Source organism: Panicum virgatum, chromosome 6N, assembly GCF_016808335.1.
Source record: "Panicum virgatum strain AP13 chromosome 6N, P.virgatum_v5, whole genome shotgun sequence".
Taxonomy (NCBI): Eukaryota; Viridiplantae; Streptophyta; class Magnoliopsida; order Poales; family Poaceae; genus Panicum; species Panicum virgatum.
In genome coordinates, this window is record NC_053150.1 from 4,093,926 (window position 1) to 4,106,550 (window position 12,625).

The 12,625-nt window shown below is 48.8% G+C and overlaps 3 protein-coding genes across 6 annotated transcripts; 2 read left to right on the forward strand and 1 right to left on the reverse strand.

The window, feature by feature from the left end:
* Positions 1-1,339: 1,339 nt before the first annotated feature.
* On the forward strand, positions 1,340-4,252 carry LOC120677643 (E3 ubiquitin-protein ligase RGLG4-like). Its single transcript, XM_039958808.1, has 11 exons — positions 1,340-1,833; positions 2,069-2,153; positions 2,284-2,424; positions 2,533-2,646; positions 2,743-2,840; positions 2,934-3,013; positions 3,097-3,202; positions 3,297-3,424; positions 3,527-3,665; positions 3,797-3,853; positions 3,977-4,252. Exons 1-11 carry the CDS (start codon positions 1,654-1,656, stop codon positions 4,061-4,063), a joined length of 1,215 nt encoding a protein of 404 aa, XP_039814742.1. The 5' UTR covers positions 1,340-1,653; the 3' UTR covers positions 4,064-4,252.
* Positions 4,253-6,282: 2,030 nt separating this feature from the next.
* LOC120677647 (major pollen allergen Ole e 10-like) lies at positions 6,283-7,484 on the forward strand. 4 transcript variants are annotated; one of them, XM_039958817.1, is made up of 4 exons: positions 6,292-6,710; positions 6,819-6,862; positions 6,927-7,167; positions 7,243-7,484. In XM_039958817.1, the coding sequence occupies exons 1-4, from the start codon at positions 6,641-6,643 to the stop codon at positions 7,266-7,268; spliced, it is 381 nt and encodes a 126-aa protein (XP_039814751.1). In that variant the 5' UTR covers positions 6,292-6,640; the 3' UTR covers positions 7,269-7,484. The 4 variants fall into 4 exon arrangements, with proteins under 4 accessions (XP_039814749.1, XP_039814748.1, XP_039814751.1 ...); XM_039958816.1 differs by having other exon boundaries at positions 6,298-6,710; positions 6,816-6,862; XM_039958815.1 differs by having other exon boundaries at positions 6,283-6,710; positions 6,927-7,463.
* Positions 7,485-7,615: 131 nt separating this feature from the next.
* On the reverse strand, positions 7,616-9,614 carry LOC120677646 (mediator of RNA polymerase II transcription subunit 21-like). Its single transcript, XM_039958812.1, has 5 exons — positions 9,274-9,614; positions 8,549-8,620; positions 8,395-8,446; positions 8,213-8,296; positions 7,616-7,875 (listed from the first exon to the last, which is right to left on the reverse strand). The coding sequence occupies exons 1-4, from the start codon at positions 9,571-9,573 to the stop codon at positions 8,220-8,222; spliced, it is 501 nt and encodes a 166-aa protein (XP_039814746.1). The 5' UTR covers positions 9,574-9,614; the 3' UTR covers positions 7,616-7,875; positions 8,213-8,219.
* Positions 9,615-12,625: the final 3,011 nt, after the last annotated feature.

The window sequence follows — 12,625 nt, forward strand, 5'->3', positions numbered from 1 at the left end:
TCTCCACTATGGCCTATGCATGGGACTATGGCCAATGCGCACGATATCGACTTTATTTGATGATGAATGGCAAGACAAAAATCAAGTATAAGTTGTTGGCAAAAATAGCCACTTTCAAACACTTCAGATTGTGGAACATTGCAAAGGTGGTTGTGGAAAACATGTTAAAACCATTGCAGAGGTGCTGCCAGGAAAATTTAGAAGCCGGTCCCAGTCGAAAATGCAAATTTGGACGAGCAATGAGCAGCCCATTCGGATGGCTAGGCCAGTGGCTAGGCACTGTTTTCGGCTGGTAGGCACGGTTCCAGCTGAAAAGGATTAGATTCAGCCGAGCCAGTCGTTTCCATCCAGTCCAGCTAGCCGTTCCACCCATCCGAACAGGGCTAAGTTCAGCGGTCTTAGTCGGTTAGGAGTAATTTCGGACATGGAGCCCTCGGATGCACTCGGTAGTTTCATTTCATCTTCAAGTGCATCATCCATTTGGAACTTTGAGGTTGTTGCTCTGATCGTGACTATGAAGTTTCTGACTTTGTTCCCACAGCAACTGTACGAAGCCAAGTGAGAACAACTCCGATCCGATCCCTTTCTTCAAAGGTCCTGTTGGCTGCGAGACAGGATGACACGGCATGGTGCACCCATCACGTGACTCACCACCAATTCCAACACATCCAAATCGCCTGCACCGCCACAATTTCTCATGCAAGAATCTCGACGCAGCCCACGCCTCTGCGACCAATCTTTCGACGCCAGCAATGGAGCATCAAGGGTGTTCAGATCAATTTTTTTAGCGATCGTGTCTGAGCACATTTTTCATTAAGAAGAAAGAAGAGTTTTAGTACAAGAGAAATAAGTAATCTCGATAGAGATCACTGGAGAGCAGTAAAACTAAAGTATTACATCGTGTTCAGATCGCAACGTTTGGGGTTTGATCCGGGATCGGTCGGACTCGAATATATGCACACGAGTTATAGATGGGTTTTCATGTTTAGGAGGATTCCATGTATGTACCCACACACCGAGGATATGCAAGAATCTCAATGAAAATTTCATAAAAAATTTTTATAAGCACTAAATACCATGTCACATCAGCAATTTTGCTGACTTGACAGTACCGTTACTTGGAGAGATGAGGAAGAGCTTTACAAGATAAGATAAGGGAAAAGCTTCGTTCCCGTAAAATTCAACCAGCATAGTTACCAAATTCTCGATTTTGAAAATTGTGCATTAAAACTCGCCTTAAATAACCTCCACGTCATCCAGTCACCTGATATCGACAGCACCGCTGGAGAGGAGATGCTCCAACGAGGCTAAGCATCCATAAAGATGTTTCCTCCTCTCACTCTCCCATAGCAATGCTGCAACGACGAGCGACGAAAGGCTCAAGAAGTTTCATCGCAACTTCCCGAAATCTCTTCCTTTTCATCGCGAAAGAATCAGCTTTATCTTCTCCCTGCGCCGTGCCATCCTCTTGTTCACTTGTTCTTCGCGTGAGCCGGTTCTCCGCGGATCCTTTGCCAGCGGCGGCGCCTTCTTCTCTTTCCTGTTCGCTCCGGCGAACGAGAAGAGCTAGCTCTTCCTCCCTCGCATGTTAGACGGCTGCTGCCACCGGCCTGCGGCAACGTCTACCGGCTTGGCCGCCACCACCGCCGGCGCATGGGCGGTGTGTTTGGCGCCCTGTTCGGCGGCCACCGGCGGCCAGGCGGGAGGGCGCCGGCCGCCCAGCACCGGGGCCTGGCCCCGCAGCCGTCTGCGGCCTACGACGGCGGCCGCCGGAGGGCGGTGATCAGCAAGAAGTACTCGTACATACCCGACACCTTCACCTCGCTCGACCAGGTGCCCATCCACCTGCTAGCAGCTTCTTCTTTGGCTCGATTCCTGTTCGAAATTTCAGTGCAGAAAAAAAGTTGAACGAGACACTAATTTTGACAAGGAAAACAAAAACCTTTTGGGATTTTTTTCTGAAAAAAAAAACACGAGCGCGTCAAGATGAATCAAACATGTGACATGTCTGTACGATGTTCTTGTGCCATCGATCCTCAAGGCCTCAACTTTGCAACTCGGCTCGCAGGTGGCGGCGGCGCTGCGGCAGCAGGGCCTGGAGTCATCCAACCTCATCCTCGGCATAGACTTCACCAAGAGCAATGAGTGGACAGGTACCCTGAAGAAGATGCAACCTGCACTGGTTTTTCAGATGATGTCGTGTCCATCTTGTTGTTGTTCTCGATTCACATTGGTCTGACGAAATGTGCGACGATCTTTGGGTGGTTAACTTGGTGAGTTCAGGGAAGCAGTCGTTCGGCGGGCAGAGCCTGCACAGGCTGGGCGACACGCCCAACCCCTACGAGCAGGCCATCAGCATCATCGGCAAGACGCTGGCGCCGTTCGACGAGGACAACCTCATCCCCTGCTTCGGCTTCGGCGACGGTGAGCTCCAGTGAAACTCCATTATTCGATCTCATCAAGAACAGGCTCATTGTTAGTGTGTTCCTGCATCTTGCTGTGCCCTTCATCTTCTTCGTGATCTTGCTGCAGCAACCACCCATGATAGCAACGTGTTCAGCTTCCACCGCGACAACTCCCCGTGCCACGGCTTCGAGGAGGTCCTGGCTTGCTACAGGAAGATCGTGCCGCACCTCAGGCTATCCGGTGATGACCAGATCAATCGATCCTCTGCAAAACTTGCTGCATTGTTTTGCTGTTGTGCAAGCATTGCTAACATGTCAGTGTCGTCTGCCATGGCAGGGCCGACGTCGTTTGCGCCGATCGTGGAGGCGGCCGTCGACATCGTGGACCGGAGCGGAGGGCAGTACCATGTTCTCGTCATAGTTGCAGATGGACAGGTGCTTGCATTGCATTATCATTTGCATTGTCAGAGAATCCATGGATCATCCGGACTTCGATACTGAATCTGTTAAGAAAATGATGTGATTCAGGTGACTAGGAGTGTTGACACGGGTGACAGCGATCTGAGCCCACAGGAGAAGAGAACTGTGGACTCCATTGTCATGGCAAGGTAGTCCTATTACTACTAGCTCATCAAGACACGACGCCATGTCTCTGAACTGTGAAAACGTCTGAAACTTGGCTTCATCTCAGCTCCTATCCGTTGTCCATCATCCTGGTTGGGGTCGGGGATGGGCCATGGGAGGACATGCAGAAGTTCGACGACAAGCTCCCCGCCCGCGACTTCGACAACTTCCAGGTGAAGGATCGATCAGCGCCCACAGTCTGATCGATGATATATGATTACAAATTTCCTTCACATCTCTGCGATGTGATCCTCTCTGCATCCACAGTTCGTGAACTTCACCTCGATCATGGCGAGGAGCACGACGGCGCAGCAGAAGGAGTCGGCGTTCGCGCTCGCCGCGCTCATGGAGGTCCCCATCCAGTACAAGGCCACCGTCGAGCTCGGCATCCTAGGGTAATGCAGGATGTGGCAGACTAAGCATTGTTCATGACTTGTTGCCAAGTCTGAAGCTTTCTGAACATGAACTTTCCCGATGGTGTCTGAACATGGATGCAGTCGGTCGACGGGGAACGCCAAGAGGGTTACGCCGGCGCCGCCGCCACTGCCGCCTGCGCAGAGGCAACCGTCGTTGAGGAGGGGATCCAGCAACGTTAACGCCGGATCGGCACAGCCTGCAGCACCGAGAGATGATCAGGTAACAACTATCAATAGAGGACCAAGAAGACAGGACTGTGTCAGCAGCTACTTCTGTTCTGAATTTGTGAGTCTGTGGTCACTCTCACACATTGGAACAGTGTCACAACGAATGTTCTCTTGTCCATGCAGGTGTGCCCAATCTGCCTCACCAATGCCAAGGATGTGGCATTTGGCTGTGGACACATGGTGAGGACAGATTCAGAGTCTCTGGTTCATAACAATGCAATGCAACAACCAACCAATAGAATATCTGAAAAAAACATGCTTGCTAATGTTCTCGTTTTCTTTTGGGTTTTGTGCAAACAACAGTGTTGCAGGGAATGTGGGGAGAGCCTCACCAGATGCCCAATATGTCGACAGCCGATACGGTCGAAGCTGAGGCTATATTCGGGATGAACAATATGTTATGATAAATCATACATAACTTAAATTTCTATAAGAAAACATAGTTTAGGCGCCATAAGAAAACATGCCATGATCATGTACAGATTGTCAAATGTGTGTGAAAAGGGATCAAGGTCAGGTCCTCTTGGTCTCCAATTTGGATAAGCAACCAATGGTTCATTTGTGAGCAAGCGTTTATTAGTTTGTGAATTCTTCCATTGCTCGCTCTGCAGTCTGCATCCCCCCGCGTCGTTCTCTCGGGCGACACGGGGGGCACCCCGCGCCGCCGCCCGCCAACCGTCCGGGCGGCGGCGGCCCGCGGCTGAGCCGAAGTCGGCCCAGCCCGCGCCCCCTCGTCCTCTCCTCTCTCTCCTACCTCCTTCCTCCCCCCGATCTGCATCCTCGTCGTTTCTCCGCCGCCGCCGGTCACCAGGGCCGGATCTGGCCGCCTCCTCGCCGGATCCGGCCCCCCAGTGGCCGGATCCACCGTCAGGCCCGGGTCGGGGCGCGGCTCCGCCGCCGGCTCGGCTGGAGGGACACCGCCCTTGCCGCGCTGCTGCCGCTCGGGGTCTGCATCCTCGCCGCTTCTCCTCCGCCGCCAGGGCCGGGTCCTGACACTCCACTCTGCTTCTCATCCGCTCGACGTGGCCGGGGGGCTGCTGCCGCGCCACCGCTCGCTCGGGGCGGGCCCTTCTCCCGCCGCCCCGTGGTGGCTGTGGGGCCGCGGCCGTGCCGCCGCCCTTCTTGTGGGCCTCGTTTGGCCATGGCCGCTGTCGATGGCCCTGGCTGCGTCACCGCCGTCGTCTCGGGGGGCCAGGGCTCCCGGTTGCGCCGCCGCCGCTACGCCTAGCTGCTGTGTCACTTGCCCCGGGCGGGCCTCGCCTCGAGTGGCCAGGGCTCGCAGTGCGCCGCCTCATTTGGTCGCGCCTCCGTTCGCCTGCCCTTGTCAGGGCCGGTGTCTGGTGGCCGGCCGCCGGCCTCCGGTCCTCGCCGCTCTCGGTGGCTGGTGGTCGAGGCTGCTGCTGCCGGCCTCTTGGTGTGGCCCGGGTCCTTGGTTGTGCCGCTGCTTGCTCTGTCCGCCGTTGGCTCTGGGTTAGAAAGGGTGGTGGCGAAAGCCTTGGATCCGCTTGCGGTCCGATGACGACGACGCCTTCGGGCGCCGTTTACCTTCTTGAAGGTGTCATCCTTCTGCCCTTTTCCCTCCCTCTCCGGTTTGCCTTCTGGGTGAAAACCTAGACCATGTCGGTCGGACGACGACGGCGCCTATGGCGTTGTTTCCTTCCTGAAGGCGTTGTTTCCTTCCTGAAGGCGTTGTCTTGGAAGTCTTGCTGGTGGTGGATGCTCCTGTGCCTGCGCCTACCTTCGCTTCATTTCATCTGCATCGCCCGGGTCGCATTTGGTCGTTGGTTCCTCTTCGCTGGCGGATGCTTTGCCGCCGTCGTCGCGTTGGTTGAAGTTTGCTTCGGGCGGATGCTTTGCCGCCGTGTTTGGTTGTTAGGGTGGATGCTTTGCCCCCTTTGCCAGGTCGTAGATCTTTGTGCCCTGGGCGTTGTATCTCTGCTTGCAGGTTCAGTTGTAGGGTTCTGGTGGGTGGTGTTGGTCGTGTTCTTTGTCATCTCCGTGTTGCTTTGCTGCTGTTCTTGTTGTAGTTGTGTTTTCTGGCTTGTGTGTGTTTCTCTTTGTTTAGTCTTTTGTGCTCTTGTGGCGGTTAAGCTCTGCTTGGCCGCATCAAGATTATGTTTGTAACTGCTTCCCTCTTAATAAAAAACGTGCTCAGTCACGGTCGCGAAAAAAAAAGAATTCTTCCATTTGTTTTTGTTTATGAATATTAATTTGTACACACATGTGCTACAATGTGCATCGGCTGATTATATTGTTAAAAACTTAAAATGTGTCGATTCGTTGCATTTTGTCCATTTAAATCTTGTTAAAAAGGCACACACAAAATCTTGGAAAAGAATTGTTTCGGTTTCTACCGTTTCTGTACCAGTTTGCTCCTGAAAGAGCCAATCCCAGTTAAATTTCTAATTTTGATCATGGATTATTTGTTCCTAAAAACACTAAAGCCTATACGGCTTCTACATTTCTGCATTTCCAATAATACTTCGATGCGCTTTGAATGTTTCGATGTCTTATTTGTTTTTTTGGAAAAAAGGAAAAAAACACAACAATACTTGTACAGTTTTGTGATTATTTTGTTCCAATATATTGCCAAGCCCTACTAAATTTCTACGATTCTCAGATTTAACATATTGCTTAAAGATGGTATTTCTCCCAGCTCCACGATAGCTGAAAATGAGAAAAAACCCTTAAGATGATTGGAATACTAAGTGTGGCAATGTTTCAACGGACACAGCCGTTACTATCCCAGTAAATGCTGGCCATAAAACGCGTTGATAGCAACCGTTTCTGCTGCTCACGCCCTTTGTGCTGCTCCTTTGCTTCAGTTGCTCCTCGTCCTCCTCCCTATAAATTTCTCCAGACCAAAACCACCTCGTCAGCAAATCATCTGCAAAAAAAAAAAAACCTGTTTCAAGTTTGCTGTTAGGTTTCTTGCATTCTCTGATCCAGAAAAAAAAAAACACAGAAATGGCATCGTCCAATGTCACAATGCTCGCCTTCTGTGTTGCGCTCACACTATCAGAGCTTTACACTGACGGTAACATCTCTTCTGAATTTTCCCTTCCAAATCTCTTCCTTTGTTGACAGATTTTATCTGCTTATCTGATCATCTTCACCGACGAAGTTTCATTCATTCATTCAGCAGTAGCAGAAGCAGTGGCACAACCGTTACGGCACAGTCACAGAAAGGTAAGGTAAATCTCCTCCTGATCATCCGTAGCATCCAAACCAGCATGACCTTCCTTCTTCTCAGGCGACGAAGACCTGGTGCGTCGCCAAGCCATCGGCAGAGGCTGCGGCGCTGCAGGGCAACCTGGAGTTTGCCTGCTCCGAGAGCGACTGCGGCGCCATCCAAGGCACCGGCGGCTGCACCCGTCCTGACAGCCTGCTGTCGCGGGCGTCGGTGGCGATGAACGCCTACTACCAGGCAAGGGGGAGGAACACCTGGAACTGCTTCTTCAACGGCACCGGCCTCATCACCATCACCGACCCCAGTAAGCAAGCAGAGAGTGGAGTACCTTGCTGTAAGTAAAAACTGTTCAGGGTTGACATGGCTGATGTTGTTGCAGGTCTTGGCGCCTGCAAATATGCTTGAGATAGGACTGTGGCGCGGCTAAGCACCGGCTCTGATGAAATAAGAATTTAAGATGATGAATGGTCGCTTTTAGTTTGTTCATGTGTTACACCATCAGATATGCTAGAATTTACTCAATATGAGCTTTTATGTCTAAGTATAATCTCTAAAGATCTACCAATGTTGGTTTTTCTGTCCAAGTAACTTTTTAGATAATGATACCATGTTCATTCACAATACTATTCCATTCAATTCCATGCCAGGGGCTGGATTTGAGTTGTAGGTCCTAAGAACAGGAGTAAGGGAGTTGAAGACCAAACTACGTTAAAAAAATCCCAAATGAAGGCAGCCGATAAGAACCAGATCCATGCACAAGAATACCAGCACAATACACTCATAAAAGGCCAGACAAATCCAACAAGAATACAAGCATGCGATATGTTAATTCCTAATCCAGCAGGTGCTCTCGGAATATCAGCACACAAAAGTTGACGAGATCCATTTGGCTTTAATGTTTACAGATCTAATCAGTTGAGAATTTAAGAAGACGTGATAAAGGTTATTCTGGTATTCATGTCTCCCACCTTCATCGTCATCCATTCATGGGAATAATTTGCTTTCAGCGAACCTGTTACGGCAGACATTGGATATTATACGTCAGCAGGACAGGACAAATAGTAACAAATGGAAAAATTGATGTCAAGATCACATATGCAAAGAGATTCATTAAATTGGTTCCTTTGCAAGTCATATGGTTTTTTAGTTATTTACTTTGTGCATCTAGAAATCATAATGCTAAATATCACAAGGAAGATCATAAAACCTGTTATATGATCTATGGAGTGGCCTATTTTTGGGTGGCAAAAACTTCCAACTGCTAAAGATAATTAATATGGAAACCTAAGCGAGGACTGTCATGAACCAAAACAAAAAATAAAGGATAAATCGGAGTTCATCAAACTTACATGCATACTAATCTGGCTTCTTCAAATTTATACAATTGTCTGTCGCTTCATTAAACAAGGCCTCGACTTGCTTCAACTCCAGTTCTGTAAGAGCAGCAAGATTCATCATATCAGTAATCAGCCATACCATGTTAAGAAATTCATGGAGATGCAGGAACTTAGAAAAGTGATGAGCATGCTACCAGCAGCTTCAAGTTGTTTCTGAAGCTCCAATCCCACAACTTCATTCTCTGCCTGCAAATATCAGATTTATACACAATTTACAGTAGGAGTTAGCATGATGCCCACCAGAGAAAACTAGTGCTTGACAAATTAATCTGATTGTCTGATATCCACCTGAAGCTCTTGGATTCTTTTCAACTGATCCTCTTCTGATGACAGTGGCAAAGCGGCAACAAGTGCATCAAACTGCATAAGAAGATCATAAGTATTCCTCTGTGAGAAAAGAACAAAGTTGAAAGCAATCAAGAATCTGCATCGAAATGCATAAAAGGACCAAAATTATTCCTCTGTGGGAAAAGAACAAAGTTGAAAGCAATCAACAATTGCTACAGGCAAAGTTCAACTATGCTTTTTCAGATGGACCAAACATACAAACACACACGCACACAACAAACAAAGAAATGTTTTTTTTTCCGGGAAACAGGAATATCATGTTTGGATCATTCTACCGCCTGCAGAAATTGTGAGCAATGACACTTTTTTCCAGCTGATTTCGTCAGCACGATGGAGCTGAAAATGGCGCACTTCAGCCAAGCAGTGCACAGAAGCAAGAAATAAAGACTGGTAAGTGGCACCACAGTTTCAATGGCAAAGACATGGTTTTCTAAGCAGCACTCCATGGAAGCAAAATCAAGCCAAAGTTTAATACAGTAACTAGCCATTCAGTCTCAAAGACATGATAAACTAGGAAGCGAGTAGCTACAGCCTACAGTCAGATCCCTGCCCTCGGCCCTCGCATTTTCGCAGCAGCAACACAAAACGATTGTGGCAATCCCGGGCGGGCATTTGGTCGAGCAGGTGGCGAGGCCGAGAGGTGAGGGGCGGAAAGAGTACCGTACCCTCTTGGCGGCGAGGACGAGGGCGTGGCTCATGGCCTTGGGGTGCTCGGCGAGGTCGAGCGCGGGCGGCTGCGGCGGAAGCGCGGGAGGCGGCGCCGGCGCCGGCGCCGGCGCCGCGCCGGGCTGGGCCGGGGCCTGGGGCTTGGCGTCCTCCTCGGGCTTAGGGTTGGGGTTGAGCGGGTCCGGGTAGCTGCTGGAGAGGCGGTCCGGCGGCGCGTCCCGCTGCAGCGGGCCGAATGTGTTGACCGCCACCATGGCCATATCGCTGAGCTGCTCCTGCAGCTGCGTGATGATGTCCATGGCGAATTTCCCCTCGCTCCCCTCCTCTCTCCCTCTTCTTCCTCTTCTCCCCCCTTCGAGTTGCAGGCGAGGTTTTGTTGGGCCAGGCCAACCTTCAAGCTGGAATGGGCCGTAGAGTGTGGGCCAGGCCGACGCCTGACTGGGCTTTCAGTATTCACCCGGCCCGTCTGTCTGTCTGGTACTCCGTATTTTTCCCATCAAAATATTAATTCTGACTCTTAAATAAATATTAATGAGGAATATTAGGTATTAATCACGATCGGAAACCAAGTTAATTACGTGACGTGATTAATCAGATCATCCGAGTCGGAGCAACTATGATCAGAGAAGAATCTTGGAGCTATATAAATATGGGCGCGTAGGCCTGGTGATCTTGAGTTCTTTGATCATCATCACCACCACGACGAGATCAGAAAGCCGCCGGAGCTAGCTTGCCATCCATCCATCCATCCTACAGAGCCATCCATGGCGACGGGCGCCGCCGCGGCGGCCAACGCCAGCCAGCAGCAGCAGCAGGCGGTGTTCGAGGCGAAGCACGCGGAGCTGCTGGCGGAGGCCCGCGGCATGGCGGCGGAGTTTGGCGTGGACGTGTGCGCCGTCGCGTTCCGGCCCGACGGCGCCGCGGTCCAGCACAGGTTCCTCGGCGTCGCGCGGGAGGCGCCGGCGGTGGGCATGATCCGGCGGGCGGTGGCGAGGGACGTGTCGGCGATGGGGCTGCGGGAGGTGGCGCAGCACGAGAGGCAGCTCCGGGCGCTGAGGGCCATCGTGGAACGCGAGCTCCAGGCCAAGGCAGCGGTCAGGGCCAAGGGCGCCACCAAGGCCGGCGCCTCCGCCGCCGCCGCCGCCGCGGGGAACAAGAGGGCGCCGGAGCAGCAGCAGCAGGCGGGCGGCGCCGGCGACAAGAAGATCAGGAGGATAATCATAGACTAGCTAGTTCCGTCGCTGCACGGCGGGACGATCCGGTTGGCCTCTGAAGAACCGCATCGTCGTCGGCGCACACCAATCCGTCCCAGTTCATCATTCATCATCAGCCCTAAGCTGATGAATTATCATGATCTTAGAATTGCATTGATTCTTTGATTCGTTTTATTTGCGTTAATGCATGTGTACTCACTGCATGCCACACCTTGCCGTCTGCCATTATCGTGTAAATTTGTGTGTACTTGTTCAGAGTTCGAACTAGCTGATTAACAATTTGCTCACTACTCGCAAGAAGAAGAAGCAATTTCCTCATTTTGCAATTGCCATGTGATTCCATCAATAACTCATTTGTCATCTCAGTGACAATATGATCATCAAATACTCGATCGATCAGTAGCATGATTCATCAGCGATCTCCTATGCATTAGTGACTCCACTATACCAAATAGGTATAGCCATGTGTTTGATGAAGAGAGCAGTAGTGTTCATGTGGGAGGTTAAGCATCATTTAGGGTAGGTTTGTTTGTTTAAGTTGCAGCTTTTAGAGTTTTTCTGAAAAGCTGCTTATGGCTTTTTGGAAAACTAATAGTAGCTTCTAGATGATGCTTTTTAACTTTATGAACTAAAAAATCTAAGTAAATAGACCTTTTCAGATTTACATAAACTCACGAGAAGTTCGCTGTTACAGAAGCTCAAACAAACATAGCCTAAACATAAAGTTCGCTATTACATAGCCTGAATATAAAGTTCGTTGTTACATAAGCTCAAACAAACATGGCCTGAATATAGTGATTAAATTTTGCAGTGAACACATGAAGGATCTTAGGCGATGGGCAGAACTATAAATTATCCGAATCATATGGAAGGAAACTGAGATTGTTGTTTGAAAAAAAGGAAATTGCCATATGTGAGGGGCATGTTTGGATCTATTACAAAACTCTGGTATTAAAAGATGCAAAACCACCGTTTATATCGAATACCACAACTCCAAAAGATTACACATCTTCCCAGCTCGGTGGTTGTTGCCGGCTGCGCAACGTGGGCGCCAAGCTGTACACGAATCTCAAAGCACATATGAGCCGTTGGACAACACACGTGCCCTCACGCTTACGTGAGAACCCGCTCGTTTCGATTCGGACCAGAAAACTAATAAACCTGAGGGGGGAAATAAATAAAATAAAGAGCAAAATGCATCGTGTACCTATGAACTTGTAGCGATGTGCCAAATATGTCCATGAACTTAGAAATCGGACATCTAACCCTTTCGAACTTGCGAACCCGTTCACCCCAGGTCCAGCCCGGTTCTGCATGGCACTGCGCGGCCCGGATTTGCTACAGTACCATAGTTTTGTTTTTTCCCTTTTCTAATTTATTTCAGCTGAATCTTTAAAAAATCATAACTCTTCGATATGACATCGTATAAAGATGATTTTTATATGAAAATTGTAGCCCTCGACGAGATCTACAACTTTCTAGTTTTGAGTTTTTTCATTTGATAAAGTTAAGTTGCCCAAAAAAATTATACAAAAGTACAACACCATAATAATCACGTACTTCTGCTTGTCGCACTAGAAAATTAATATATTTTTCTGTTTGTTGTCAAATGAAGACACTTGTATACTAAAATTTTAGCACTCTAAAAGATCTAGATTCTTATAGTTTTAAGTTTTTATATTTGAAGTTATTAAGATGTCGATAAAACAGTATAAAGCAACATATTAAGTACGCGAAAGACGTTGAGGCTTTATAGTATTTTATCAATATCTTAACAACTTCAAATGTAAAAACTCAAAACTACAAGAATCTAGATCGTTAAAATTATTAAAATTTTGGTATACAAAGTGTCTTCATTTGACAACAAATAAAAAATATATTAATTTTCTAATACGACAAGCAAAAGTACGCGATTATTATGGTGTTGTAATTTTATATAATTTTTTTAGCACCTTAACATCGTCAAATGAAAAAACTCAAAACTAGAAAGTTGTAGATCTCATCGAGGACTATAATTTTTATATAAAAATTATCTTCATCCGATGTCGTATCGAAGAGTTATGATTTTTCAAAGATTCAGCCAAAATAAATTAGAAAAAAATAAAACCGCGGTAACTGTAGCAAATCCGGGATTACC

Coding starts and splice junctions, on each gene's coding strand:
- LOC120677646 (XM_039958812.1), bottom strand. CDS start 9,573: ATGGACATCATCACGCAGCTGCAGGAGCAGCTCAGCGATATGGCCATG. Junction 8,447..8,548: donor AAAGAATCCAAGAGCTTCAG/GTGGATATCAGA, acceptor TGATATTTGCAG/GCAGAGAATGAAGTTGTGGG. Junction 8,297..8,394: donor GAAACAACTTGAAGCTGCTG/GTAGCATGCTCA, acceptor CTGCTCTTACAG/AACTGGAGTTGAAGCAAGTC.
- LOC120677647 (XM_039958814.1), top strand. CDS start 6,641: ATGGCATCGTCCAATGTCACAATGCTCGCCTTCTGTGTTGCGCTCACA. Junction 6,711..6,815: donor ATCAGAGCTTTACACTGACG/GTAACATCTCTT, acceptor TCATTCATTCAG/CAGTAGCAGAAGCAGTGGCA. Junction 6,863..6,926: donor TACGGCACAGTCACAGAAAG/GTAAGGTAAATC, acceptor CCTTCTTCTCAG/GCGACGAAGACCTGGTGCGT.
- LOC120677643 (XM_039958808.1), top strand. CDS start 1,654: ATGGGCGGTGTGTTTGGCGCCCTGTTCGGCGGCCACCGGCGGCCAGGC. Junction 2,841..2,933: donor TCATAGTTGCAGATGGACAG/GTGCTTGCATTG, acceptor GATGTGATTCAG/GTGACTAGGAGTGTTGACAC. Junction 3,014..3,096: donor GACTCCATTGTCATGGCAAG/GTAGTCCTATTA, acceptor GCTTCATCTCAG/CTCCTATCCGTTGTCCATCA.